This window comes from Synchiropus splendidus, chromosome 5 (genome assembly GCF_027744825.2).
Source record: "Synchiropus splendidus isolate RoL2022-P1 chromosome 5, RoL_Sspl_1.0, whole genome shotgun sequence".
In the NCBI taxonomy this organism is placed as follows: Eukaryota; Metazoa; Chordata; class Actinopteri; order Syngnathiformes; family Callionymidae; genus Synchiropus; species Synchiropus splendidus.
This window is the reverse complement of record NC_071338.1, coordinates 28,343,624-28,370,812: the sequence shown is the minus strand read 5'-3', so window position 1 is coordinate 28,370,812 and position 27,189 is coordinate 28,343,624. Positions and strand designations below refer to the sequence as shown.

General features: G+C 42.9%; 4 protein-coding genes across 5 annotated transcripts; 2 read left to right on the top strand and 2 right to left on the bottom strand.

Annotated features, from left to right (window-relative positions):
• Window positions 1–246: 246 nt before the first annotated feature.
• On the bottom strand, window positions 247–3,155 carry gins2 (GINS complex subunit 2). The gene is made up of 5 exons (XM_053865934.1): window positions 2,989–3,155; window positions 2,769–2,883; window positions 1,600–1,699; window positions 1,264–1,390; window positions 247–1,185 (listed from the first exon to the last, which is right to left on the bottom strand). The coding sequence occupies exons 1-5, from the start codon at window positions 3,076–3,078 to the stop codon at window positions 1,057–1,059; spliced, it is 561 nt and encodes a 186-aa protein (XP_053721909.1). The 5' UTR covers window positions 3,079–3,155; the 3' UTR covers window positions 247–1,056.
• A 712-nt stretch (window positions 3,156–3,867) lies between these two features.
• On the bottom strand, window positions 3,868–9,275 carry emc8 (ER membrane protein complex subunit 8). The gene is made up of 5 exons (XM_053866361.1): window positions 7,397–9,275; window positions 7,157–7,233; window positions 7,007–7,076; window positions 5,664–5,758; window positions 3,868–4,773 (listed from the first exon to the last, which is right to left on the bottom strand). Exons 1-5 carry the CDS (start codon window positions 7,610–7,612, stop codon window positions 4,614–4,616), a joined length of 618 nt encoding a protein of 205 aa, XP_053722336.1. The 5' UTR covers window positions 7,613–9,275; the 3' UTR covers window positions 3,868–4,613.
• On the top strand, window positions 8,117–10,377 carry LOC128759429 (cytochrome c oxidase subunit 4 isoform 1, mitochondrial). Its single transcript, XM_053866362.1, has 5 exons — window positions 8,117–8,189; window positions 8,799–8,872; window positions 9,667–9,831; window positions 9,897–10,028; window positions 10,102–10,377. Exons 2-5 carry the CDS (start codon window positions 8,800–8,802, stop codon window positions 10,236–10,238), a joined length of 507 nt encoding a protein of 168 aa, XP_053722337.1. The 5' UTR covers window positions 8,117–8,189; window position 8,799; the 3' UTR covers window positions 10,239–10,377.
• Window positions 10,378–11,123: 746 nt separating this feature from the next.
• dusp22a (dual specificity phosphatase 22a) lies at window positions 11,124–27,151 on the top strand. Of its 2 annotated transcripts, XM_053865165.1 has the most exons (7): window positions 11,124–11,358; window positions 12,709–12,742; window positions 13,477–13,559; window positions 14,128–14,177; window positions 22,844–22,918; window positions 23,026–23,197; window positions 26,316–27,149. In XM_053865165.1, the coding sequence occupies exons 1-7, from the start codon at window positions 11,338–11,340 to the stop codon at window positions 26,445–26,447; spliced, it is 567 nt and encodes a 188-aa protein (XP_053721140.1). In that variant the 5' UTR covers window positions 11,124–11,337; the 3' UTR covers window positions 26,448–27,149. The 2 variants fall into 2 exon arrangements, with proteins under 2 accessions (XP_053721140.1, XP_053721139.1); XM_053865164.1 differs by lacking the exon at window positions 11,124–11,358 and having other exon boundaries at window positions 12,559–12,742; window positions 26,316–27,151.
• Window positions 27,152–27,189: the final 38 nt, after the last annotated feature.

Genomic DNA, 27,189 nt, shown 5'->3' with positions numbered 1-27,189 from the left:
TTAAGGAATTATTCTAATTTAGAATAAGTCATTTTTTAAATAACATAATGACATTAATAAATAATAGAGAACAAATAAAATATCAAAAATCAAACTTTCAAAATTTCAATTTATCAATAAATAAAATCAAGAATTTCTTCAATGAAATGAAATTTATTATTGTAAATTATAAATATTACATAACTCGAGAAACAAATTCTATTGAATTAACATATTTATATAAAATACATAAGTAAAACTGCAAAACATGTTACAGATATTTTTGCATACTTATGTTGAACTAATACAAATTAGAACTGAACAAAAGAAATAACACACACATTTACACATTTAACACGTAACGTTAAAGGCGAGATTAAATGGGAATCTTAAATTCAGAACATTATAACAGAGACAATGGCCAAAAAAAAATTATCTCAAGAAAAACAAGTGTTTGTAAAATAAAAATAAATAAAAAATCTGTATTCTTTATAAATTGATAAGTAATAACGATAATTTCATTTTAAATTCTTATTTTTCTCTTTTCCGTTTCCTTCCACAATATATTGCCTGGTGTTAGATTTCAATTTCTTTAGTCCCCATTTTTATCTCTATGAATTATTTAATTATTTTTACCTGGTTCAATATGTTTTACCCCTGTTTTTGTTGTTATCAATCCCACCACTCTGCCACCAATCCTGGACCAAAGACAAGGACAGGGACCAAAATGGTCTCTGTCATGAAAAGACAAGACATAAACGCTGGGATCCTCCACCGTCCTGGTCACTGGCCTCACTTCCATCAGATCATGAGCCAAAACCGAACACACATGTCCACAAACAGCAAATGATAGTGGACTGCGAGACTTTGACCAGGGGGAACCAGCGAGTTTGAAAACCTGAGCCGCCCGTATGAAGACAACACTCCAGTTGGAGACTCATTTAATACATTTCACACACACAAAAAAACCCAACATTTTTACAGTGTACAACTGTATGTCCAGTCAGGTCCACACGTATGTTGAGCCCAGCAGGTCTGAGCGAGACAGCAGGTCCATGATGCCCGGGGCAATCGCCCTCACAAGTCTGTGAACTGTCCCTTGCTCGACGTCGGCTGGAGGTTTGTCCGCAGTTTGGACATACAGTTGAGCGAATCCAGGAGAAACGATCGGATGGTGTTGATCTCCATCAGAGTCAAGTTGTCCAGCTGCAGGAGAGAAGCACTTCCACTCACGACAAACTTTTCACTTGGTCAAAGACAAACACGAACTGGATGGCGACCCACCTTGGCGTACGCCTCCTGCTGGCTGATGAAGCGGTCAGCTGAGAGGCGGAGCTTGGCGATGCGCGTGTCCCAGATGTCCTTGACCAGCGTGCGGATCTCATCTGCTTTGGGAATGTTGTCAGACGCGCTGGAAACACACACAGGTCACAGTCAGATCACAGACACACACAGACGTCACAGTCGGAGCCTATTGGACGCTGCTGACAACAGACACAGGCGCACGCACACGTGCGCGCACACACACAGACAGACAGACAGACAGACAGACAGACAGACAGACAGACAGACAGACAGACAGACAGACAGACAGACAGACAGACAGACAGACAGACTCACTGGTTCAGCAGCAGCTTGGTCAACTCCATGTAGTACGGACTGGGGACAGGGGTGAAGGTGTCTTCTCTCCTCTCCAGCTCTCGCATCTCCTCCAGCTTCTCTGCAGGGCAGGATGACGCACAGACATTCAGATGAGCTGCTGCTGATGGAAGTGGGTTGTTTGAACAAAGAGATAAAAGAAGTGACTCTAAAATTAAAACTAAACTAAAAAATTAAAAACTATGATAATGTCTCGATTTCAATGTTGCAGGAGTTCGGATCCAGATTACCACCTGTGATCAGGGAAGATTGTTACCTCCACCGAGGAGGTTATGTTACAGATGCCGTTGTTTGTCTGTGTTCAAAATAACTTGAAAAGTTATGGAGGCATTTGGATGAAATTTTCAGAAAATATGTGAAATGGGACAAAGAGCAAATGATTGACATTTGGGGGTGATCTGGACCACCTTATGGATCCAGGACTTTAAAAAAATTTTAAATATGTATATATATATATATTTCATCTACATAACACAAAAGTTCAGCGATCACATGTGAATATAACTCAACAAGGTGAGGAGATGATGATGATGATGACGCAGAGGCAGCTCAGGCCACTCGGCTCAGCAGGTTTTAGGCTTATAAACAATACATGTTTGTGAAGAAGATTCCCACAATACACTGAAAAAAAAACGGTGTTCAACTCCACAATGTGATATATGGAGTGTGTGTAATGTGAACAGATGAGGTACATGCAGTAATAATAAATACAAAACGGTGTGTTATACACTTATGTCAATAAAAATAAGTGTTTTAAAAAGCAAGTATTTCAAAAGCCAAATGTTTAAAAGGTGAATTAAGAAATGTATTTTGAAAATATTTAGTGTTGAAAAATGAACTGACTCCAAACACAAATCGTAAATAATAATAATAATAATAAATTCAGTGATTTCATTTAGGTAATGCTTCGATTTCTATATTAATATTATTTTTGATCATGTAAGATTTAAATAATTTCGTTATTGATTTTTTTTATTTATGTTATTTTTATGAATCAGTTTTAGTCTTATTCTCTTGCATTGGTCAGTAAAAATCAACACAGGACCAGGAAGTTCCAGACTAACGCGTCACTCCACCCGGCACCAGAGACGTTCTTCCTTCCAGACCACTTTGACTTGTATGATTCCTACCGACATCCATCCAGTCCGGGGGAATGACGCGACACTTCTGCCTCTGCTTCAGGTTGAGGGCCAGCCACACCGGGACATCCACCGGCAGTCCGGGGTTGAAAGGCCCCAGATCTCCCTGAAGACACAGCATCCTCCGTTAACACTAGAACCTCCACCTCACGCGACCAAAACAATGGCGATCCTGATCCGAGCTGACGCCTCGCTTCAGTGACGCACTCACCCCGATCAAAAATATTCTGTCCAAACTGAAGTTTGGGATTATTTTCACCATTTCCTTCTCAGCCAGAAACTCGCCCTCCGCGGGATCCATGTTCAGTGTCGCTCTGTCAGAACCTTACACACAAGTCCACATCGTCGTCGACATCAACGTTCCCGCGCAGCAGCAGCGTCACTGCGCACAACAGGATGTGACGACAGAAGTGTAGCGTCATCGGAGTGAAGGGCGGGGGAAGTTCGTCCCTTCTTTGCTCTGTTTGAAACGGAATTTGTGAATTACCTTGCGTGGATGAAAGTTACCGAGAAGAAGAAATGTGTGCATACTGTAAATATAATTCAAGAATTATTCAGAGAAATGTGATATGCCATGTCCGTTTTCTCCTTCTTTTTAAAAATTATTTATGTATTATTATTTTCTGTTTCCTTTTTCGTCAATATTATTGTCTTATTAAGTTAACTTCGTATTTGTACCGACCTACTCTATATTCACTATTATCTATATGGTTATAAGAATATTCTTATTTAAGGTTTGATGATCATGTCAATCTTGTTATGTTTGTATCATGTTCAATCCCTTGTTTTGTAAATGAAACATTGTTAATATAAGAAAAAAAAAAGGGCATGGGAAGTAAATCTTCAGCAGGGTTCTAGATCCATAATTAAAATTACTGTTATTGTTTGCCTAACATCGAACGAGGACCAATAACTAATAATATGAAAATATCTTTCATATTACGCGCATAAAAAAACAGTTACAAACCGGTTTAACGGTTCATGGGGGTCGTGAGAAATAAATAGCCAAATAACGGTAATAAAATAAAAATAAAAAATATAATTAAAACAATGCAACTTCACATTAAAGTAAATAGACAACATATCAGTGTTAAATCATTTTTTATTTTTAAAAAGAAAGCCGGCATAAAATGCCTTTTCACAAAGTCAGCTCATTTTGAAAGGCTGGTTTTCTCATACAATCTGCCTCAAACATCTGTAAAATGATACTCAGAAACTGGCTTTTCCTTTTGAAAAATCATGTTGAGCAAATCTCTATTTATATTAATCGCTTTACTTTAAATAACATAAATCATCAAGCATTTCAAATTTCAGACGTGTGAGGATAGACATAGATAAAAAAAAAGTTATAGTTAAAGTAGTCATGGCATGGTTTGCAGTAGCAAAATAATCTCAGATGGAGTTGTGCAGCAGTCTTGACTGAACAGGGAAAGTGGGACATGTGCGGCAGAACAGCTTCTGTATTGCAGCTTGTACGAAACAACTCAACAGAATATTTTCAAGGATGATGTATAAAAATGATCCGAGCAGCAACACATTATTGTTAGGTCGCTCAAAAACTAAAGCAGTAAGATGAAAAAGTATTTTCTAACGCACACACTTGATTAACACGCCTCTCAAAAACTAGTCATCAAAACATCTCTATCAGCTCAGCATCACCTTGGAAAGGTGGACAACAGAAGATATGGCTCTCAGCCGAGACAGACTTGGGCCAGGAGGGTCATCAGTGCTCTGATCCTCATAGGAGGTTTCTCTGAGGTGTCCCTCACCAAGCATCACACGGACTAAAGGCTGTGGTGGCCGAGTGTTTGCTGGAGTCTCCGGAAACTCCGCGGCTCAACAGAGGTCCAGGACAGACTTGTTGATGACAGGATTCGTCCAGTCGTTGCGCAGGTCGTCCAGGTGATTGTCAAAGTCAACCAAGTTCTCGTAGGACCGTCCCTCCAACAGAGCCGAGGTGATCTTCTGGGCTTCGCTCCAGTCCTCGAAACAATCGCTGCAAAACAACAAGGACATTTCTCTAGTCTTTCCTCAGGTAGAGCTACTTGCTATTGAAAGTATCGTGACGTGAAGAGTACACTGACTTTAGTGAGTGAACAACACCTTCTCTTGTTTGATTTAAAAAAAGTAGGGGGGGATTCCATTAAAATAAATAATCTAATTAATTAGAAAATTTGTGATTGAATAATCTCAATTAATCACAGTTTAATGGTGTAAGAATATTCGCCACATGAAGCCACATTTTTCAATGTGAATGAATTTGGTGTATTACTGAATCAAATTATGGAACCATACATACATATAAACAACCAAATATTGTTTATTTTGCATCAGTTTGACAATAGCACAATAAGTCACGATGGTGACTATATTCAAGTTTTTATATCACCTTATTTAAACTAAAGCTCTTTTCATGTCTTGAAAATATTTGGATAAGAATTTCAAGTCCATTCAGAGTAGTGGAAACCCTGGCCATTGTGTAGTGAAAAACCTCCCTGAACCAAAGCAAACAGATGCTTTTGTTCAGAGATTCCTCCGTGTTTGTTGTTGTTGTTATCATCCTAGCTGCCACGTGTCTTGTGCATCAGTGTGATCAGTGGACCAGGAACTCCTTCACTTACAAAGGTTCCCTGTTGTCTGGAGAGCAAACTGTTACATTAAATTAAATAATTTTTTGTTGTAATTGATTCACCGTAATTAACTTGTTAAAGTCCCACCACTACTAAAAATTAATAAACTAAATGAGTCACCAGAAAGTCGCTGTACTGAAACAGCGGTTGGATAAAGTGCAGAAGGCCTGTATGTTGGTTTCATGTAAACAGCTTCCTGTAGTCGCAGGGTGCGCAATATTCTGCAATTAGACCAGGTGATGTAGGCAACACTTACTAAGAGACGTCTCTGCTTTTCCATTTATTTTCATGATGATCATAAATAATGACAATTGGCTCACTGCAGCTCATTTTTAGCCGACTGCTGTCCACCTGCAAGAAAATGACACAATTCTACATGAGCCTGCGCTGAGCAGATACGAGAGTCCATGATGAAACCAGAAACGGACGTCGGCGTACCTGAAAAAATATCAACTTACAAAGGAAACTGACACATTCAGTTGGTTAACTTACGATGTGATTGTACTGTAGGTGGCTTTCAGCTAGGAGGGCGTCTCCACAGCCAGATTCTCGACCGTAGCTTTGCCGCCAGATGCCACCACATACCAGCGTAATCTGGCGGCCAAGCTACAGTCGAGAATCTGCGTCCATTTTTTCATGTTTTGCAGACACCCAGACGCCCTCCCAACTAAAAGCCTGTGCAGCAGACCTGGGCAAAGTGCGGCCCGATGCCTGTAAGACGTCAGACTAAAACCATAATTAATATGTCCTAATTTTTCTGCCTTTTTTTGTTCTTTTTTTTAATCACCACCACCACTTCAGCAGTAGACATAGCATGTTCTTGTTTTAAGACTAAAATTTTCTTCTTTTCATTGTCCGTTTGTGTTTTTCTTGTTCCGCAAAATACACTGAAGGAATACTGAAAATATATTTTGAAATAAATTGCCGTTTGAACGCCATGTCCATAGCTGATTTATATTCAAATTAAGTGCATATAAAATGAAATATTTCAATAGGTTGAATGGCATATTTACACTTCTTAATATCTTTAATTACATTTCATCTTCTTAGGTTCATTTTGTCCTTGTTACTTAAGTATATTTTGTATATTTTTCCATCATGTTTTGTAGTCATCGCTGTCTTTCTTTTGATGGTGGCCCCCTCACAACCGTTAGTTTGTAATGTGGCCCTTTAGGACATTTAACTGCCCACCTCTGCTGTACACCGTCGGTGAAAGAAAAAGCTTCACATCATGTGACACATACAGAATACAAACAGTGAGGGGGGAGAAAAAAGTCGCGATTACCATTTGTTACGATACAGAATAGATTTGAAATGTTCTAAAATCTATTTTTTTTTCCCCAAAATAAAAACATTCGCTGGCTGGTCCACCATCTTGTATTTGTCTGCAACACAGAAGTTTAAGGCAACTGAACTACTTTTTTTTTTTTTTTTTATTAAAAGCCACATTTCCCTTTTCCTTGAAAATATTTTGAATGCAATGTTATGGAGAATAAATTCATATAAATTTCTGTGTTGGACATAAATGACTGTTTTTACTCCAAAATGCATGAAAAAATATGTAAATGTTTATAGACAAACAAGAAGGGAGTAACAAACCATGACTATTGCAGCTTCACTGAAATTCTCAGAAACTCTTGCGGCCACCTTCTCTGCAACCTGGTTGGGTCTGGAACAGAGTAGAGGAAACGGGTCGGGTCAGTCGGAGAGTCGTCCGGTTCTGACTCAGCTGAGCTCGTGTCTGCATACCGTGAATCTTTCGTGCGTTCGTTGGCTTGATAATAGGCAGCGATGATATACTTGTTTTCTTTGCACCAAGTGTCAATCTAGGTTTCAAGCAGACAACATGGCAGTCAGGAAAACACAAGAATTCACAGTATTTATTTGCATCTTCCAGTTTGGCACAGAGTTCATGTCTTCCCGTTACAAGTTCAAGGAAAACCTGAACCCAGAAAAACTCACAGTAAAAAGCCACGAGCGGCTACTCACCAGCGACAGTGCCACTTCCAGCATCGGAGCCAGGGCTAAAGTACCGTGGAACAGGGGGACACAGTCCACACACAGGACCGGGTCGAGGTGGTGTCCGTCCTTCTTCTTGTCTTTGGTCCTTTCCGCCACCAGGAGTCCGTTCACCGCACTGTGCGGGTACTTGGCCGCGTGCAGCAGCATCTTGCAGTAGGCTTGACTGGTCAGTTGAACAGGCATGTTCGGAGGACACTTGACAGGTGCAGCGGAAACGACTTCAGCTAAGCTAACGCTAGCTAATATTAGATACCATGCCGGGGCAAAAAAATATATATCAGCCTGTCTTGGATCAAAGTAGATGGCAGACGACGGATTCTCTGCTCAGTGTATTTACCATTTTATATCGCAGATAGTTTTAAAATGCAACATGGAACAAGTCGGCAACTGCAAGCTAATCCTGCCGCACGCACGACTCTTCTTCTCTTGTTGAACGATGAACAGCGACGAGCTTCAACAACTACACCGCCACCTACTGTCCAGACATTTTTCATTGTTTTTCGAAATAAATAATGTATATATTTTATCCACCCTTTGGCCACGCAGAAGAAAATAGATAAACAACAGATGGGATATCAACGTGACAATCAGTGTGTAATTTAGGTGAAATAATAACTCCCTAAAGTACAGTACGTCTGAGTTTCCCTTCGTGACGTAAGGCCCCATATGTCGCCGAGTAAGTCCGACGGTGACGTACTTCCGCTCTGTTTTTCGTTTCCTTTCTGACCACCGGCGGACCGGAGAACGGAGCGGAGAGCAGGTTCGTTTCTAACACGCTTGTGAAGGACAATAAACGCTGCTGTATTGCTGTATCGATTTATACGACATGCATGCAACAATCTCAGCTTTCTAACATGCCGATATTGCTCCGTTAAACGTCTCGAATGTTGAAGTGCGAGTGACTTTGCCGTGTGTGCTAGGACAAGCTAGCACTCATGGCTAGTTGTCGTTAGCATCAATGGGCGCCGATGATAAACATGCTAACTTTCATCATATTGAGCTTCAGCAAGATGAATGACTCGGAATTTAGGTATCAAACAGTGAAGTGGGATTATACAATGTTGCGCGTTTACGTGTCCATTGGCGTTCTCCGGAACTGCATTTGCTCGGGCGGTGTGACCTTGTGTTGGGTCGAGTGCTAACGACAGCTTAGCATTTCCGGATGACACAAATAGAGGACTGTAGGCGCATCCTCTCAGGATTTATGGTCTTATGTTGTTATATTGACCTACGGAGAACTAGTGAATTACCAAGAATTTGATTATTACGTGGGGATGCTGTTTATAACCCGCTGAATCGATCGGGATGTCGAGGCAACAGCAGCGACTTGTTTATGGTGCATCATAATCTCCAAATGTTTGTTTTTCAGAATGCTGGCCACCAGAGCACTTAGCCTTATTGGCAAGCGCGCCATCTCCACATCAGTCTGTGTACGAGGACATGGTGAGTTGAACACCTCTCCTTCCATCTAAGCCTCCATTTGAAGTTATTTCATTCACACTTTAACTTGTTGTAATTGTGACTATATTGGGGTAGGTTTCAATTCATGAAATGTCTTTGCTCAGAGGACAATGGATTTTACTTTTAATTCAAATCTTTCAGTTGAATTTGGCCAAGCTATAAAATGACATGCAAATTAAATGTGTATTTAAGTATTTTTTTATGACTTGACTAAATCTACTATGCAAGTAGGGGTACTATTTGATCCAAAGTTATGGAGCATTGACAGTGAGTGTCTTAATGAGAATATATGCATTGCTTTGTCCTTTGTTTCCTTTCATTTCTGGTCTGGTTCATACAAAGAACAGGTTATAAAGAAGTGTCCCTCTTAACTAAGACCAAAAATGATGACAAAAATATAACACATTTAAATCCCAATTTACATTTCCTTAAGATACCCATGTTATTGTACTAAAACAAACATATTTCTATTTTCAAATAGTAAATACTGAAATATATTGATTTAATATTTCACTGAGAGCCATTACTATTCTACCACTGGTCGGTGCAAATGTGAAACCAGAAGTAAGGTTTCTTGGAATCTGGACAGATGAATGCTATTATAGTTTGCTTGCCAAATATCATGTATGACAACAGTAAAGTTGTGAGCAAATGTTGAGATGCATTTTGATTCAAGTGAGAATAAACTAACAGGTGTACAAAGTTTAAATGTGGAACATATGAGCAAATCTGGGCTTGTGGGGAAAAGTGAAGTCATTTTTCTATTGCCTCGTCAGGTGTCGCTAAGGTGGAGGACTACACTCTTCCCGCCTACAACGACCGGAGGGAGAACCCACTCCCTGATATCCGCTTTGTGCAGAACCTCAGCCCTGAGCAGAAGTCCCTAAAAGAAAAGGAGAAGGGCTCCTGGGCTGCTCTGTCCAATGAAGAGAAGATTGCATGTATGACTTTGTTCATGTCCACTGTTTGACTTTGTGTTTTTAAAATGGTACTTCATTGTTCTCAGTGTACCGCATCAGCTTTAACCAGAGCTTTGCTGAGATGAACCAGGGCACATCAGATTGGAAGTCCGTTGTCGGAGGCATCTTTTTCTTTTTTGGATTAACTGGCCTGGTTGTCCTCTGGCAGAGGAAGTATGGTAAGAGCTGCAGTCTGATGCTGGTTGCTTTTAAAACGTTGGTCTTCTTGAATCAAATGTTTTCTCTCCACAGTGTACGGACCAGTTCCCCACACATTCGATCCCGAGTACAAAGCGAAGGAGCTTCAGAGGGCGCTGGACATGAGAATGAACCCAGTTGAGGGCTTTGCCTCTCAGTGGGACTATGAGAACAAGAAGTGGAAGAAGTAAATGCCTCAGCGGACCATGACCAGTTTGATTTTCTGTAATTATCAGGTGTCCATGTCCTTCAGTCTGAGCATTTTGGAAGATCCCTTCCTCCTATGGTCGTTGTGTATTATATAATTGAAAATAAAAATATTGAACCCTCTGTTTTTTTCTGTTTCAATTACAGAAATGAAAATGTTTCATTATTCATTTGCTCAATATTTAAAAGCTACAACTGAAGTCTCTGGGGAAATAAGTAATTAAAAGTGGAGTAAAGTATGGTGAAAAAAGTAACTTCATTTTGACAACGCTCACTCATGGACCATCCTGGTGCAGGAAGTAGAAATTTTGACTGCAGGTGATCATGTCGACATATTTGAAATGTCCTTGCAAGGGTCGAAAAACAATGCTGCTTCATACTGGTAGTAACAAATAAAATGGGTGATATTTCCGTGTGTTAATGCATTGTTTGTCACTAATATTAGCAAATTGTGTCAAATAGCCATTTGATCTGCGAGTCCCCTACTAGTGTTGTTATAACATTTTCTGCAGGAGATTGAGGAGCTTGCTGCTAAAAGTCTAGGAAAGGGAAGTATGTTCATGGCAGACGACGTGGAGAAATGAAGTACTGTCATGCAGAGTAAAATACTGACTAGGCAAGTTCACTTGCATATTATTATATTTGAAAGTGGGTGTTCCGGTGTGCAGCTAATCAAGGCTAGAATTTGATGTGTTTGTAACGGCGCTTGGGTTAACAACCATCACATGTTTAAGAAACCAACGAGGGCGTTTAAACCGTTTAAAATCCAATTCTGCCGTTTTGTTTTCTGACAGAAATAATTCGAGTCAAACTTCGACGTTATGACTGTATGACGTCACCAACCGGATGAGCCAGCAGCTGCACTTGAAATCCACGTCAAAACAATCCGGAAGAGACACAACATGATCCAAGTGTCGCACTTTGGAGCAAGTTACACGGATAAAAACAGCATGGTGGGCATGCCCGCTTGTTGATGCTAGCGAGGGCGATGAGCTGACAAACTCATCCAGTAAGTTTTGTTATCGTCGTTAGTTTCTTCACTTCAACATTCTGCTAACGTAAACTAGCAGTGTCGCTGTCGCCATGGGGAACGGGATGAACAAGGTGAGTGTTAAAACCAGTCCTCAATGTGGCAAGATGTAATCGTCTATGAAGGAGATGTAGCAGTGCTTGAATACAATATATTTCAGTGCAACTGGGGGCAAAACAAGCATACTGAACTGAAAAACACTATCAACGAGCTTCCAGAACCTATGAATGTTCAAATGAACTGTGTTTTTGTTTTCCACAAAATAAAATTTAGCTAATTTAACCTGTAAAAGAATAATAAAAATAGTGAAATAAGTTTATAGATCTGAAATAATTCATGTTTTATGTGGAGCCAGAGCAAAGAATGCTGCTTCAATAAGCTTTAGATTAGATATCTTGGACCCACAGTGGGGAACAGGGGGAAAAAACAATCGTACTATTGATGGCTGTAGACCTAAACCAAGGTCCACACCAGGTGGTTACACACCAGTGACCGTGCTTGCCAGCCCATTTTTCTGATGATAAAATGCTTTCAATAATGTCCAATACTGACCCATAGCTGTGATCCACTTGTGCTTGTGTCCAAGTACTACATTTATGAGAGGGAATTGTGTAGTTGAACTTCATCAAAACAATAGATTCAATCATCTCATCTTTGTGTACAGGCCTTTTATGAGGTGAGTGTCTTCAAGGTTGGTTTCCTTAGGTGTGTGGGCGCATCATCTAGAGGGACAGTTGTGGAGCTGAAGCCTCCATACATTGACAGTCATAACACCTCCTTACTATAGTCCTTTGTTTTGTTTTGTTTTCACTCCCCATGCACCACACCTCCCTCTGTAGAATGGAATGCTCAGCATTTGCATCTGGCATCTTTTCAAATGAAAAAAATTGAGAACCATGACTGATGTTGAACTATGGTTTCTGAGTAACATTGAAGGGACGTAACACTTGATTGATATGGACGTGAAGCATGTATTGCACCTCCAGAATATACCTTATGTAGGTATAATGCTTCAGACGTGGTACCACCTGAAGTACTACTCTCTCCGGCTCAAACAGTTTAACTAAACCCACCATTTGCAAATCACTCCTGCAGTCGTGATCGATCCAAGTATTGTGAAGCCCATATCTACCTGTGGAGGCGGAGATGACTTGACTCTATATCAATATATTTGTTCAATCACTGTTTCTTGTGTCAGTTTTAAATGCAGCAGGACTCATTGACCGCTCAGTGTCAAGAACCTTTCCCTCAAAATCACGCATCAGTGCTCCAAGCCTTGTATGGCAGGGAGCAGTGCTGCTTCTCAGCTTAAGCTTTAAATCCAATCGCACTGTGAAGGAGGACGTTTGCTCCCTTCCACTGACGTTCTTGAGTCTGGAGGACCATGAATTGAGTGTAACATGTCGTCGAACTCTGCTTCCCAGGTCGTTGACGGGCTCTACCTGGGGAATATCAGAGGTGAGATCAACACACTGTAAATACCAACATCACTTTAGATGGAAATACAGGTAGCTGTGATGTAAACATTTCTCTTTCATCTCAATATCCTGCTAAATTATTTCAGTCGACACGATAAAAAGCGTTAAGTTAACAAACAATATATGGTAAAAACTATTTCAGCGTTCTTTTTCTAAAAATGCTCACCGGATCAGAGGAGAGACGATGAACTATGTGTGGATATATTTATTTTACTTCACTGTCGGCTACTGTTGTTAAACTTTTCCTTGATATTATGATGCTTTTTTATATTCAAATTTGGCTTTGTACTTGCTGCATTTGAAATACCACTTTTGTTTTTTTATTTACCTTAAACAAGTCAGTTTTTCATTCAAGCCCCCCTGTGAAATCAAAGTATTTTTGACTCCCGTCATCGTTTACCATTACATTCCCGTCACCATTGCTCCGATCAGCTCCCCATCACTGACTTGCCATTCAGAGCCTTCTAAGAATAGCTGCTTAGATGATGCACCACGTGGTGCCTGGGGCAGAGCAGCTAAAGTTAGCGCAGGAAGGCTGAGACGATGACCTCAGCGACCCTGGTGCACCATGGACAAATGCTGCCTGTCAAAAGAACAGCCTCTGCTGTGTCTAATAATGATTATGTGGTAACCGAAAGCACGCCGAGTCGCTCTGCAGCAGCCAGTTTTGGTTGCTAAAATGACTAACTCTCCATCCCTTTTTGGTTCTCCCAGATTCAGAGAACAGAGAGAGCCTCTCTCAGAACGGAATCACTCACATCCTGTCCGTGTACAACAACGCCAAGCCGGTGTACGAGGTCCGTGAGTTGAGGTGCCACTCTGCTATTGTAATGTGACTGTTTGGCCAGGTGGGGGTAGTAATGAATCGTCTTAACAGTTGCAGCGCTTCGTTCCATCGTGGCTTTCGGCTTTTAAAATGTCATGCATATCTTGTCCTGTTTTTGAAGATTCACTTGTATTATTTATATATCTAATTTAGTTTTCTATTGAGTATTTTATGAAGATAAAGATATTAGAGAAGTGATGAGATCAATGTTTTAGTGAATATTGGTAGCATGTTTTTTGTAAGAAACATTTCTACAGAGGAATTAACAACATTAATATTGTTTTGCCTATTTACGTTATCAGGTTATGTTGACTTAAGAGAGCCTGAAGTGGTTTATCTTTCAAAAAATAAATCAATGCAGTCAAGCAGAAAGTCAAAAATTATGTTTGTTATAGTTATGTTTTGCTATCTAATTTAAAGTATCTGATTTTTAACACCCCTGTATATATATTGTATAAACATATAGCCTTCCCTCCAACATATTTGCCTGCTGAAATATTTTCATGAGCGTTCTCACACTTTGCATCTTTGTTTGGCAGGACATGACCTACCTGTGCATTCATGCAGCAGATGCCTCCAGCCAAAACCTGTGAGTGTGTCCGAGCAGTGCACGTGTCAAGACGTGCTGATACGATACCTGGTCACATGTGCATGAGTAACACTTCTTTAAAAACAGTTTTAAAATCTCATTTGTGGATCTACATGTCTAGAACACCGATGAGTCACGCAGCCCAATTTCAACAGTTTGTGGTCCCCGGGTGTGTAGGAAACAGATGTATGATTCATGAAGCATTGTTGTTGTGGAGCTGATATAAACAAACCAGGCTTGAAACGGTGCCTTAAGTCACATAAGTACGCCGAACCCTGACGTGATTTTGTACCTGTTAAACAGAAACATGTCTCTGTTTGGTGAGGAGTTGCAGAATAATCGAAGACCATGAGGTCGAGGTCATATCTAGTTTGGGGATTGACTCTGGCAGTCTGTCAGGCTGTATTTTAGGAAGAATTATGCCAAGTATGACTTATTCAGGGAACCATTTCCAGTGAGTCCGACAGCACAGTGGACCACTCTCACTTCTTACTGAAATAGTTCTCTTATTAAACTTGTGTTTTTCTTACACATTTTTTGCTTTATTCCCTGTCATCGCCACTTGTTTCTTGTTTTTCTTCTGATCAATAATTTATAATAGGCATGTTTCAAATACTGTGGAATCCAAAAATATAGCTGATATCTAAACCAAATAGCACCATCCAATAAAAAAAAAATCGAACTTATTTCAACTTGAACATCATTTATCAGTTTTATTATATAACCAGTACATGGAGTCTTCAAGATGTCTAGTGCCTAATTAAGATGTGTCAGTTGATTATATGTGGTTTTATAAGAGGTCAACATGATACTGGCCCCTGACCTTGTTTCCTGTTTTTTTTTTTTTTTATATTTTAAATCTATTTTTAATCTAATTTAATTTACATTTATTTTTAATCTCTCTCTCTCTCTCTCTCTCTCTCTCTCTCTCTCTCTCTCTCTATATATATATATATATATATATATATATATATATATATATATATATATATATATATATATCTCTTTTCCGGTGGGTTGTTTAGTCTGGCTAATACACCGCCTTCTTTCTGCCTTAAAGAGGTGGATTTCCATTGAAGCCACCTGCTGGTGAAGGGACGCTGAAGCTGCTGCCTTAGTAGCAATAAACAGTGATCCGAAAACATTTATTAAGTTTGTGGAAAGTGCTCACGTGAACGTATGAGGTAAATCTAAAATAGCACTCCGCCTCATTTGCATTCACATTCATTTTCAGATCCGTTTTATCTTCATATTTCATGGAAAGTATTTCAAGTGTAATGAGCTCAAACGGACAGCAGATGTCAGTAGTGCTTCAGAGTTCCTATTGGACATAAGAAGACGGTGGTCAGCAATTCTACATTTTGTTCCGATACTTGAACACTACAGTTGAATTTAGTGTTTCAGAATATCAAATACCCTCTGTCTGCGTGTGTTAACCGTGGATGGTCATGTGATTTGTCGCCCTGAGTATTAAAAGTCACATAAACCTACAGAACTCCATTAAATCAAGTCATCTCTCGCCCAACACACTTTGAAAAAGGTATTGAAATGTGTCCGTCCTTTCTGGAGTTACCGAGCCCTGACACATCCAACCATGGAGGTCATCAAATCATTATTAGTGCTAATAGTGCTTAAGCTTGCTAAATGTATTTGTGTTGAAAAAGCATGGATGGAGGGAGAATGTGTCATCTGGCAGATTGAGTGTTGAAAGAAACATAAGCTCTTCTGCAACAGCGATCAGTGTCACATTAGTCACAGCCCGTGAGTTGTCTTCTTCTTTTCATGTCCGACGCTCCAAAATGATTTGGACATTAAGATGATGTGACCCGTGCAGGAAGATCCCGCTACAGAGGAGTCAATCTGGCTGGATTCCCTGTTATGTTCCTGAAATATTTTACAGTACATTTTCTGCGTCTGGTGATATAGTGTGACAAAACTTTGTATTGCTCAACAGTGGAGCTGACCTGTTTGTAGTGGACTTTTGGGGGAGTCAGGTACAAGGGTAGAGAGGAACCCTGAGCTGCTTGTTTTCAAGAAACTACTCGGCAGAATTTGTTCCCAAATAAAGCAAATCGCCGCCGAGCTTTACAAGTGAGTGTAATGAAGGCGAGCAGAAAAGAAAAGCGTTCCAGTCGGGGCTGCTGATTATTTTTGGTTTGCGATGTCTGACCTCTGATGTTGCAATCAGGCAGCAGAGGAAGGAAACCTCAGTGTGACATCTGGCTGTTGCTTCGACCACCCGCGGCTTCGACAAACCCCTTCTGTCACAATCAGCAGTCTGACTGGTGGGAGGATAACTGCCGCCTGCACTGACTCAACACCAGCCCTGCCGCCTCTTTTCACGCCACCTCGCTTCGGCAAAGGCCGTCCTGGTCACAGCTTTTTCCACCGCAAATGTGTTCCTTGCAGACTGAAATCACTTTGTCACACGCTCATGTTGTTAAAACATCAGTCCCTGTGATCAAGCAGGGGAGCGCAGGGGTTAAAGGTTATACAGCACATCCATAGGGAGCAAAGACCCTCTGCCCTGGATGGACCCCCTCTAGAAGGGCAGGGTTTGAGACCAGTGCCTGGGTCTGAGTGAAAACATTTTAGAGAGACTTAGAGGCGAAGACTTGAGACTAGGGTTGGGTGATACGGACAAAAAAGGCTATCGCGATAAATGTTGTAATTTCAGCGATAATGATAATTATCACAATAAATACATTTTCATTCTATTCCATTTGTTGGACACTTCAGTCTCTCTTGAAACTGTTTCATGATGAAACTTATTAGTGGAGTTTGTCTCCAACATCATTATTTGTTTACCTTCACCTTCACCTTCACCTTCTTCTGCCGCTTATCCGGGGTCGGGTCGCGGAGGCAGCATTCGGAGCAAGGAAGCCCAAACTTCCCGGTCCGCACAAACCTCCTCCAGCTCCTCCCGGGGGATCCCGAGGCGTTCCCAGGCCAGACCGGAGACATAATCTCTCCAGCGAGTCCTGGGTCTTCCCCGGGGTCTCCTCCCGGTAGGACATGCCCGGAACACCTCCCCAGGGAGGCGTCCAGGGGGCATCCGGATCAGATGCCCGAGCCACCTCAGCTGGTTCCTCTCGATGTGGAGGAGCAGCGGCTCCACCCCGAGCTCCTCCCGGATGACCGAGCTCCTCACCCTATCTCTAAGGGTGCGCCCAGCCACCCTGCGGAGGAAACTCATCTCAGCCGCTTGTATCCGCGATCTCATCCTTTCGGTCACTACCCAAAGCTCGTGACCATAGGTGAGGGTGGGAACGTAGATCGATCGGTAAATCGAGAGCTTCGTCTTGTGACTCAGCTCTCTCTTCACCACGACGGTCCGATACAGCGACCGCATCACTGCCGCCGCTGCACCAACCCGTCTATCAATCTCACGCTCCCTTTTTCCCTCACTCGAGAACAAGACCCCGAGATACTTAAACTCCGCCACTTGAGGCAAGACCTCTCCACCAACCTGGAGAGAGCAAACCACCGTGTTCCGGTCGAGAACCATGGCCTCAGACTTGGAGGTGCTGATCCTCATCCCGGCCGCTTCACACTCGGCTGCAAACCGACCCAGCGCATGCTGAAGGTCCCGGTCCGATGAGGCCAGCAGAACAACATCGTCCGCAAATAGCAGAGATGAAATTCTGTGGTTCCCGAACCGGATCCCCTCCGCCCCCTGGCTACGCCTAGAAATTCTGTCCATAAAAGTGATGAACAGAACCGGTGACAAAGGGCAGCCCTGGCGGAGACCAACATGCACCGGGAACAGGTCTGATTTCCTGCCGGCAATGCGAACCATGCTCCTGCTCCGGTCATACAAGGAGCGGACAGCCCCTAGCAGAGGGTCCCGCACCCCATATTCCCGGAGCACCCCCCACAGGACATCGCGAGGGACACGGTCGAACGCCTTCTCCAAATCCACAAAGCACATGTGGACTGGTTGGGCGAACTCCCATGAACCCTCGAGCACCCGGTGGAGGGTATAGAGCTGGTCCAGTGTTCCACGACCGGGACGAAAACCACACTGTTCCTCCTGGATCAGAGGTTCGACTATTGGCCGAAGTCTCCTCTCTAGTACCCTGGAATAGACTTTTCCAGGGAGGCTGAGGAGTGTGATCCCCCTATAGTTGGAACACACCCTCCGGTCCCCTTTCTTAAACAGGGGGACCACCACCCCGGTCTGCCAATCCAGAGGCACTGTCCTCGACTGCCACGCGATGTTGCAGAGACGTGTCAGCCACGACAGCCCTACGACATCCAGGGATTTCAGATACTCCGGACGGATCTCATCCACTCCCGGGGCCCTACCACCGAGGAGCTTACGAACAACCTCGGTGACTTCGGCCCGGGTGATGAGAGAGCCATCCGAGTCCTCAGTCCCCGCTTCCTGAGTGGAAGACGTGACGACGGGATTGAGGAGACCCTCGAAGTATTCTTTCCACCGCCCGACAACATCACCAGTCGAGGTCAGCAGTCTCCCACCCTCGCTGTAAACAGCACTGGTGAGGCACTGCTTCCCCCTTCTGAGTCGACGGACGGTTTGCCAGAACTTCTTCGAGGCCGACCAATAGTCCTCCTCCATGACCTCTCCGAACTACTCCCAGACCCGAGTTTTTGCCTCCAAGACTGCACGGGAAGCGGCACGCCTGGCCTGCCGGTACACGTCAGCTGCCTCAGGAGTCCCACAGGCCATCAAGACCCGATAGGACTCCTTCTTCAGCCTGACGGCATCCCTTACTTTCGGTGTCCACCACCGGGTTCGGGGATTGCCGCCGCGACAGGCACCGGAGACCTTGCGACCACAACTGCGTGCAGCCGCACTGACAATGGAGGAGGAGAACATGGACCACTCAGACTCCATGTCACCTACCTCCCTCGGGATCTGGGAGAAACTCTCCCGAAGGTGGGAGTTAAAGACCCCACTGACAGTGGGTTCCGCCAGGCGTTCCCAGCAGACCCTCACAATACGTTTGGGCCTGCCCGGTCTGACCGGCTTCCTCCCCTGCCAGCGGATCGCACTCACCACCAGGTGGTGATCGGTTGACAGCTCTGCCCCTCTCTTCACCCGAGTGTCCGAGACACGTGGCCGAAGGTCAGATGACACGATCACAAAGTCTATCATAGACCTCCGGCCAAGGGTGTCCTGGTGCCATGAGCACTTATGGACACCCTTGTGCTCAAACATGGTGTTCGTTATGGACAAACTGTGGGTGGCACAGAAGTCCAGTAATAGAACACCGCTCGGGTTCAGATCGGGTAGGCCGTTCTTCCCAATCACGCCCCTCCAGGTCTTGCTGTCATTGCCCACGTGGGCGTTGAAGTCTCCCAGTAGAACAATGGAGTCCCCGGTTGGGGCACTGTCGAGTACCCCTCCCAGTGACTCCAAGAAAGCCGGGTAGTCTACACTGCTGTTCGGCCCGTAAGCCGCAACCGCTGTGAGACACCTGTCCCCAACCCGTAGGCGTAGGGACGCGACCCTCTCGTTCACCGGGGTAAACCCCAACACGAAGCTGCAGAGCTGCGGGGCTATGAGCAGGCCTACGCCAGCCCGCCGCCTCTCCCCGCGGACAACTCCAGAAAAGTAGAGGGTCCAGCCTTTCTCAAGGAGTTGGGTTCCAGAGCCCAGGCTGTGCGTGGAGGAGAGCCCGACTATATCTAGCCGGTACCTCTCAACCTCCTGCACAAGCTCAGGCTCTTTCCCCCCCAGCGAAGTGACATTCCATGTCCCAAGAGCCAGAGAATGTCCACACGAACCAGGTCGTCGGGCCCCCCGGCCTCGACTGCTACCTAGTTCTCTATGCACCCGACCCCTATGACTCCCTCTGTGGGTGGTGGGTCCGCAGGAGGGACGGCCCATGTCATTCGTTCGGGCTTGGCCCGGCCGGGCCCCATGGGCAGAGGCCCGGCCACCAGGCGCTCGCATTCGAGCCCCAACCCCAGGCCTGGCTCCAGGGTGGGGCCCCGGCTGCGCCATGCCGGGCTACGTCACGGTCCTTGATGTTTTTGGTTTTGTCATCGGGGCTTCTGAACTATTTGTTTACCTTTAAATGCAATAGTTAACTCAGTGTAGAGATGAGAAATTCAATGTTTCATGTCTCTGGTAGAAGCCGCTCGAGTCTGACTGACTGCTCTGCCAGCTTTATTTAGGGGTTAAATTGAGCCATCTGTCTGCTGTATCTCATGTCTCTTTACAGTTGACTTTAACTATGGAGCAGTCTGGACACATTTCCTCGATGCTATTGAAGAAATGTTAGAAATAATGTGAATAAATTAGTCATATTCTCCAAATCAGTATACAAACAGTCAGTCCTTTGTCTTGAGTGATGAAAAACCTTTTCACAATTACGTCACCTAAAATGGTTGTTTTCCATTGCCTTATTGAAGATGTCACTATTACTTTGACCGCTATAGAATTTGTTGATGGTCCCGAACTGATGCAGGGTCGTAGCATTAGCGCTGCCTGTGAGAGTGTGTCAGCGATCAGTGAACCCTAATGGGGACGCGGAAGAGGACGCCGCCGTCACAGATATCTGTCCAATATCCAACTATTTTCACCACAGTGTTTTGCCGAGGCACCAGCGCAGCAGGAGACCTGCATGTGTTGATGTGAACTAAGGCAGACGACCGCGTCAGGGAACCTATGAGGACCACTCCATCGAATAAAACAAACACAGATCCAGAGACTCAGAGTCGAGTCATTATCAAAGGTTCCCTGGATTAAAAATAAGTTTAAAACTACGATTGTGAACCAAAGTTCACCACACTCTTTACAGCTGTCACACGCCGGTGTCTGCAGTCAAACACCTCAGAGCTGGAGAGCATGGCACGCCATCGCGGTCTCGTCATGTTCACATGTGCAGGTCCAATGCAGCTAGTGAGCCGCGTGTTTATCGAACTGTGATTGTGAGATGCAGAATTGTCATCATGGAGATTGTTTTTGGTGGTATATCGTGAAGGATAAGTGATCGCCCATCGCTGCTTGAGAGCCATGTGAAGATTGTCTCTTCCTCAGTGACATTCTGGCAGTTGACGCCTCATTAGACTTGTATCATTGGAACCCAAAAATCCATTAGGAATCACAAACGTGATGACACTCACATTACATGTCCCTCACATCTCACTGCCCTCCACCAAATACACCTGAAATCACAATTTTGGCTCCTGAATAATCCTCTTCTTGTTCTTCTTTTGCTCCAGACTAGAGAAGACTAGAAGATGCACTGTTTTATGCAGCTAATAAGAGGTTAAGCTAGTTGACTGTGACAGTTGGGTCCTACACGACAGCTAAATGCAATCTGCGCCACATTTGTTTTGGGTCTGTTGGTCAGAAGAGATGAGGTCAAGACAAGTTTCGAGAGAGACGAGAGTCGTCATGTTGATACAGTATAGCAGGTAACAAAGCTTCTGTCTCGGATCCTGTCGTTATTCCTTGTCAACGATGCTCTCGCAGCCAACGTTTTACATTTCAAATGACAGAAACTCCACAAAGGTTTTCGCAGATGTAGGAAATGCAAACATTTGAACTGCAGAACTGTTTCATTTACTGTAGATGATCCATGGGCATATTTTCAATAAGAAAATAGAGTTTAAAAAATAATCAAAAAAGAATAATATAAATAAAAGTATGCAGCTGTAACACTCCCTCCAGAAAACAGACAATGCTCTTATCAATTGGCTCTAATATGGAATAATAAAAGTTGAGGAGTGGATAGAATAGTTTAGAATTAGTCATGATTTTTATGTCTGTTTTTTCCAATGAGACTGTGGTTACAGTCAAAAAATTTTTGTTGAGTAATGCGGAGAACTGTAACTTCTCCTGGAAGACACGCAACCTCTGTGTGTTGACCTTGACGGGACACACAAGTCGGGGCAGAGTTTGCTGAGGTCCTCTTGTTATTGACAAATTGTTGACACAAAGACATTTTTCTGCATATTAAACAAGATGACAGGAAACCTCTGTGCTGGGAAGACGAACCAAAGTGCTGAAGAGCCATCTTTCAGAGAGTGCATGGAAGGAGGAGAAAATAAGGGGCAGCTATTTTTTTTTTTTGCGGCAGTCTGTTATTTCATTCACGATTGAGTAAGTGACAGGTGCTGCGGCGGGAGACTGAGATCAGCCGGCAGCACACCACTTCCACTGCGCCTTTGTCGTTCAGCCCTGAGCTTAAGGGTCTTGGCTAAGTCACATGACCACACTCGATAGAGGGCTAGCAGCTACCGCAATAGCTGTTTTTTTTTTTTATTTAATGCTTGGAACGGACAAAATTTACTGGAAGTGGTTTTGTTGCCGCCTCAGCTCTTTTCAGCAAGATCTTGTGAATCAAAGGCAAATGCCACAAAGTTGGGCGCCGATGTGGCGACATGATGCTTCAAGCTGCGCGGTGCTTCCTGTCTCTCCTCTGAACTGCTCTGACCCTCTGACTGAGATAGCTCTGGATGTCAGCCGAGACACTTATTTTCGCTCGCAGTTTTTCCTTCATGACTTATTTTAGGCCGAAATATTTTGGTTTGGTTCTGTTTCAGATTTGCTACTTTTGGAAGCGTTCAGTTACAAGTTTGTTTAAATAAACAAATTTATTTTTATGTTACTTTTCTGTGAATAAAGAACTGTTGTTGTGCTTAAAAATTGGAGTGTTTGTTTCGACAAAACATTTGTTTCTTCCTAGACTGCAGCATTTTAAAGAGTGCATCAGCTTCATCCACGAGTGTCGCCTGAACGGAGGCTCCTGCCTGGTGCACTGGTAGGGTTTTCTTGCATCCTTAAACTAAAGTCTCCTTAGAGGTTTGGATCTGTGCAGCCTCCATTCATTTAACTGAGCTACTGTGTGTGTGTTTTTCCGACCCCCAGCCTGGCCGGAGTGTCCCGCAGCACCACCATGGTGGTGGCCTACCTCATGACTGTCACGGACTACACCTGGGAGGAGTGTCTGTCTGCGGTCAAGGCCGTGCGCTCTTTTGTCGGCCCAAACTACGGCTTCCAAGGGCAGCTGCAGGAGTACCAGATCACCCAGGTGGCAGAGGTATGTCAGTGAAGGATCAGGACAAGATTTCCAGCCCTGGAAGCAAATAAATCCCGGTTTGATCGATGGTATGCTCACAGGCAGAGTGACAGTCCAGAGACTCCCAAACTAACTCCTACAGACTGAACTGTAGCACTGAAGCAAACACACAAACGCTTGAAACACAATACTGATACTATTCACTCATTCATAACAAGAGCTAGTACACACTTCTTTATACTTCAGAAAACATGGACTGTTGGAATAGCAGAAAACTGAATGATACTAAGTTGATTTTTTGGGGTAAAGAAAACATTTCTGATCATTTTCAATCTCAGTCTTTCAATCTCTTTACTACCTAAAGTACATTGAAATATACTTTACCTTTAAACTACTTATTCATGTGACTACTCGCTGTAAATAATTATAATAATTATTATTATCATTGTAAGTAATTGTAAATAATCATTATAAAGTATTGATCAGTGTCTTGCTAAGACTAGATTTTTCCATGGAAAGTTCCCTCTAAACAACACCATATTTACCTGGTATTAACAGTAAACAAACAAGTAATGCGTTTGTTTGTAGTAAAGGTGAAGTGAAATGACTATTAATAGTGCAAGTCATTATTCTATCAAAAACGTTTTTGTGTGTAAAATACTTTGCGGGGACAAGACTGGGGAGGTCAGTGAGACAGCAATGGACATGTATGAGTGGATGGATGAGAAGTGTTGGAAGAGGAAGACAAGCATGAAGGTTTATGGATGTGAGGACTTGAAGAGGACAAGTGTGACTACAGAGGATGATCAAGCAAGTTAAAGCTGACTTGCAACACCAGGTGGAAATGCAGAAAGACGTAGAAGTATTGAAACTAAAATTGAAAACTCTACACTTCATCATTTCCAGATGACATCACACTTCTGTGCGTGAGAACTATACGTTACCATGCATCTGCCTTTTCTTCCCTAAAATAAAAAACGCTGAACCACCCAGGTTCACTGACCCATCTTATAGAAAATGATGTTTTTTTGAAACTTTGAAGTCTGCTAAGCGAGTCGCCGCCGTGAGTCACAGATGTGCTCGCACACCACTCCCACATTTCAGATGGATGAGCTGAATGAAGCCTGTAACTAAGATGGGCAGCCGGTGGCCTGCGAAGGGGAACTGAGAGGTTTTGCTGACGTTGCGTTTGCGCGTCACGTGTTGTGTATTACTGTCAGCATGTTGCAACAACACCGAAGAAGAAAAAAAAAGCCTCATTGTTTGTAAAGCTTGCACTGATTTTTGAGGATTTAAAGGAAATGAGCTTTCTTTGTTCGGGATTTTCCTACGTTTGCCTGTGATAGAAAGTGAAGTGAATCATGACGGTGCTGTTCTGCAACCTCCTTAACTGTTGCTAGAGAAGTTTCCCAGGCTGTGATTTGGCACGTTTTTACACGGAACTTTTGCTCAGACTGTTGAACCTGCAGTTATTTTTCTCTCAAGGCCATCAAAGACCTGATTCAGTCTGCTGTCCATCCAAAGTAACTCCGGTTTATTTGGTTTTATCCGAGAGACCAGGACAATTCTCCAACTGTGGAGCGAGAACAGCTGTAGAGCATCATCATGATCATTATTACTATTATTATTATAAACAAATAAGTGTGGAGCATTTTTTGTGTCATCAGGAAAATCTTGTTATGATGGAGAAAAAAAGCGACAGTGTAAGTTCAAAAGAAATTGTCGAAGATTATCATGAGAAACTGGCTGTTGATACATTGTATAAAAAGCAGCCAAATTCATGAAGTAGTGGAGAATAATGGGTGAAGGAGGTGAAAGAAAAAGTGATAAAAAGAAAAGTGATAAAATGAAATGAGGGTTGGGTGATGTAGGAAAAACACTTTTTAAGCAATAAATGAAACTATTGTTATAAAAAGACAGAATTTATGAAGGTTTGATATCATTTTGTGTTTTGACGTTGGTCTTATCTGGACCAGACTTTGTGCGTGGACCCAACTGGTTTACGAAAACCTAAATAATCACTTGTGTTTTGAAGCTGAATAATGTGACATTAACGTTGTTGTCTTTGTCCTCGGTACAAAAAAATAAAATTAAATAGATACAAATACATTATTGTTTAATTCAATAACAGTCCAAATACAAATACATTATTATTTAATTCAATAACAGTCCAAAACTTACTTAAAGGTGCCCAATTTGTGTTTCAGAAAGCTTATGTAGACCAAAGATGACATCATCGATATTGAGGAGAGCTTGGTTGAACCCGTCTTGGAAACTGTTACCTGCAGATGAACAAAATCACATTTTCACTGGCTGTAAAATAGCTATGAAGAGACACGTATAAAATATTGTGTTGCCTTGAACAAGCCTTTGGTTTTATTGCTCTTTTTTTTTTTTTTTTTTTTTTTTAAATAAAAGGTAAAGTTAGTTTTTCTAAAATTTTAAGACTCATTCTGTACATAGCTGTCTCCACACTTGAACAATATTGAAGCGCAACATCAGGTGACAAAGTAACGGGACTGGCGCAGCAAATATCAAGAGATGTCTTCTGAGGACGGAGAGGAGGCCCAAAGGTCGAGTGGTCAGACTTGATCGCTTCGCGAGCAGGAATCGTCTCTTTTCTGGGAAATGCTTTGTTTTTTTGATCTTGTACCGCCCTTGTTGTGCCTCTGCCAAGTTCCATTTCACATTTGAGCTTGACGTGCTGCCAAAATGACTTAACTCATGGTGCTCAAACAATCTGGACTTGTGTGTCCGTCTGCGAATTCGACAAAGATCAAACCACCGTAGCCTTTTCAAAGTCCTCCGACAAAACTCAGGGTCAAAGGGACGTCCGCTGGGATGAGATGCTGAAGTCTGAGTATGATAAAGTACTCAACACTTGGATGATTAAACAGCCTTGAGAACAGGATCTGGCCTTGTACAGAAGATCCATGAGGATGGATAAAGTTATAAAGTCTATGTATAGTTACATATGTTTTCTGCACTGAAGCGTATTGATATTCATTTAGACTTGTTTTTGTTTTTTTTTCTCTTAAATGTGAATAGAAGTACGCGGCACGGCGATACTGCAGTACAGAGGGTGCATTGAGATGAGAGCAAAGTATCACAGGATTAATGATTTTATTCTCTCCCTCAGTACAAAGAATGGCTGCAGTCCAATTTCCGTCGCAGTCCCTTTAACGACCAGGAGCAGGTGGGGGCGCTGCTGAGGCAGTACACCGAACAGCAGGAGAGGCCAGCGGAGAGGATCGGGAGCTGGGTGGCTTGATCCAGATCTGGCACTGAGATGGAATGGTCACCTTTTTTTTTTATTTGGATTTTCTGTCATTTGAGGTTCCGTCTTCATTTACCTCAAGAGTGTTTGGCTTTCTTGGCTCAGTTCTGTTGTCACCGAGGCCTTAACCCTGTTCACCTCAGCACCTTAGCAGTTGTGATTTAAACTTCAACAGGCTGCGTCATATAAATCAACCATCGGAGGCCACTACTTTATGTTTCTCTGACGCTCGTAAAAGGTGGACAGTGTCGCTGTACTGTGTCGAATGTGCGTTAGAATGCTTCATGAAGAGACTGCGGCACATCAATTCACCTACAGCCGACTGTTCAGTTCCCTCTTATCTCCCTCAGAGGGATAAACAGACTCCTTTGTCGTGGAACAGTTAGCAGTGGGAAGATAAGCCAAGCGCGTGTTGGGAACAGCCACTGAAGCCTCGTTTCAGAAGGACTTATTCTTAGAAATAATAATAAAAATAACCGCCGCAGCTTTGACTTCCTGATCCTAAGAAATGAAGCGAGTGAAATCTTGTCCTTTGTGGTGTACATGTACATGTCAAATCCAATGATATGATTGCACAATAAGCGTTTTGTTTGTTCTTTATGACACAATTGAAGCAGCCATGCACTGATGACATGAGTGAATAAAGATTTATGACCAATAATCTGTGTCTTTGCTCTACTTCAGACTGAAAGTAACACAACACTGATAAGCACCTCAATTGAAGAGTATTATTTTG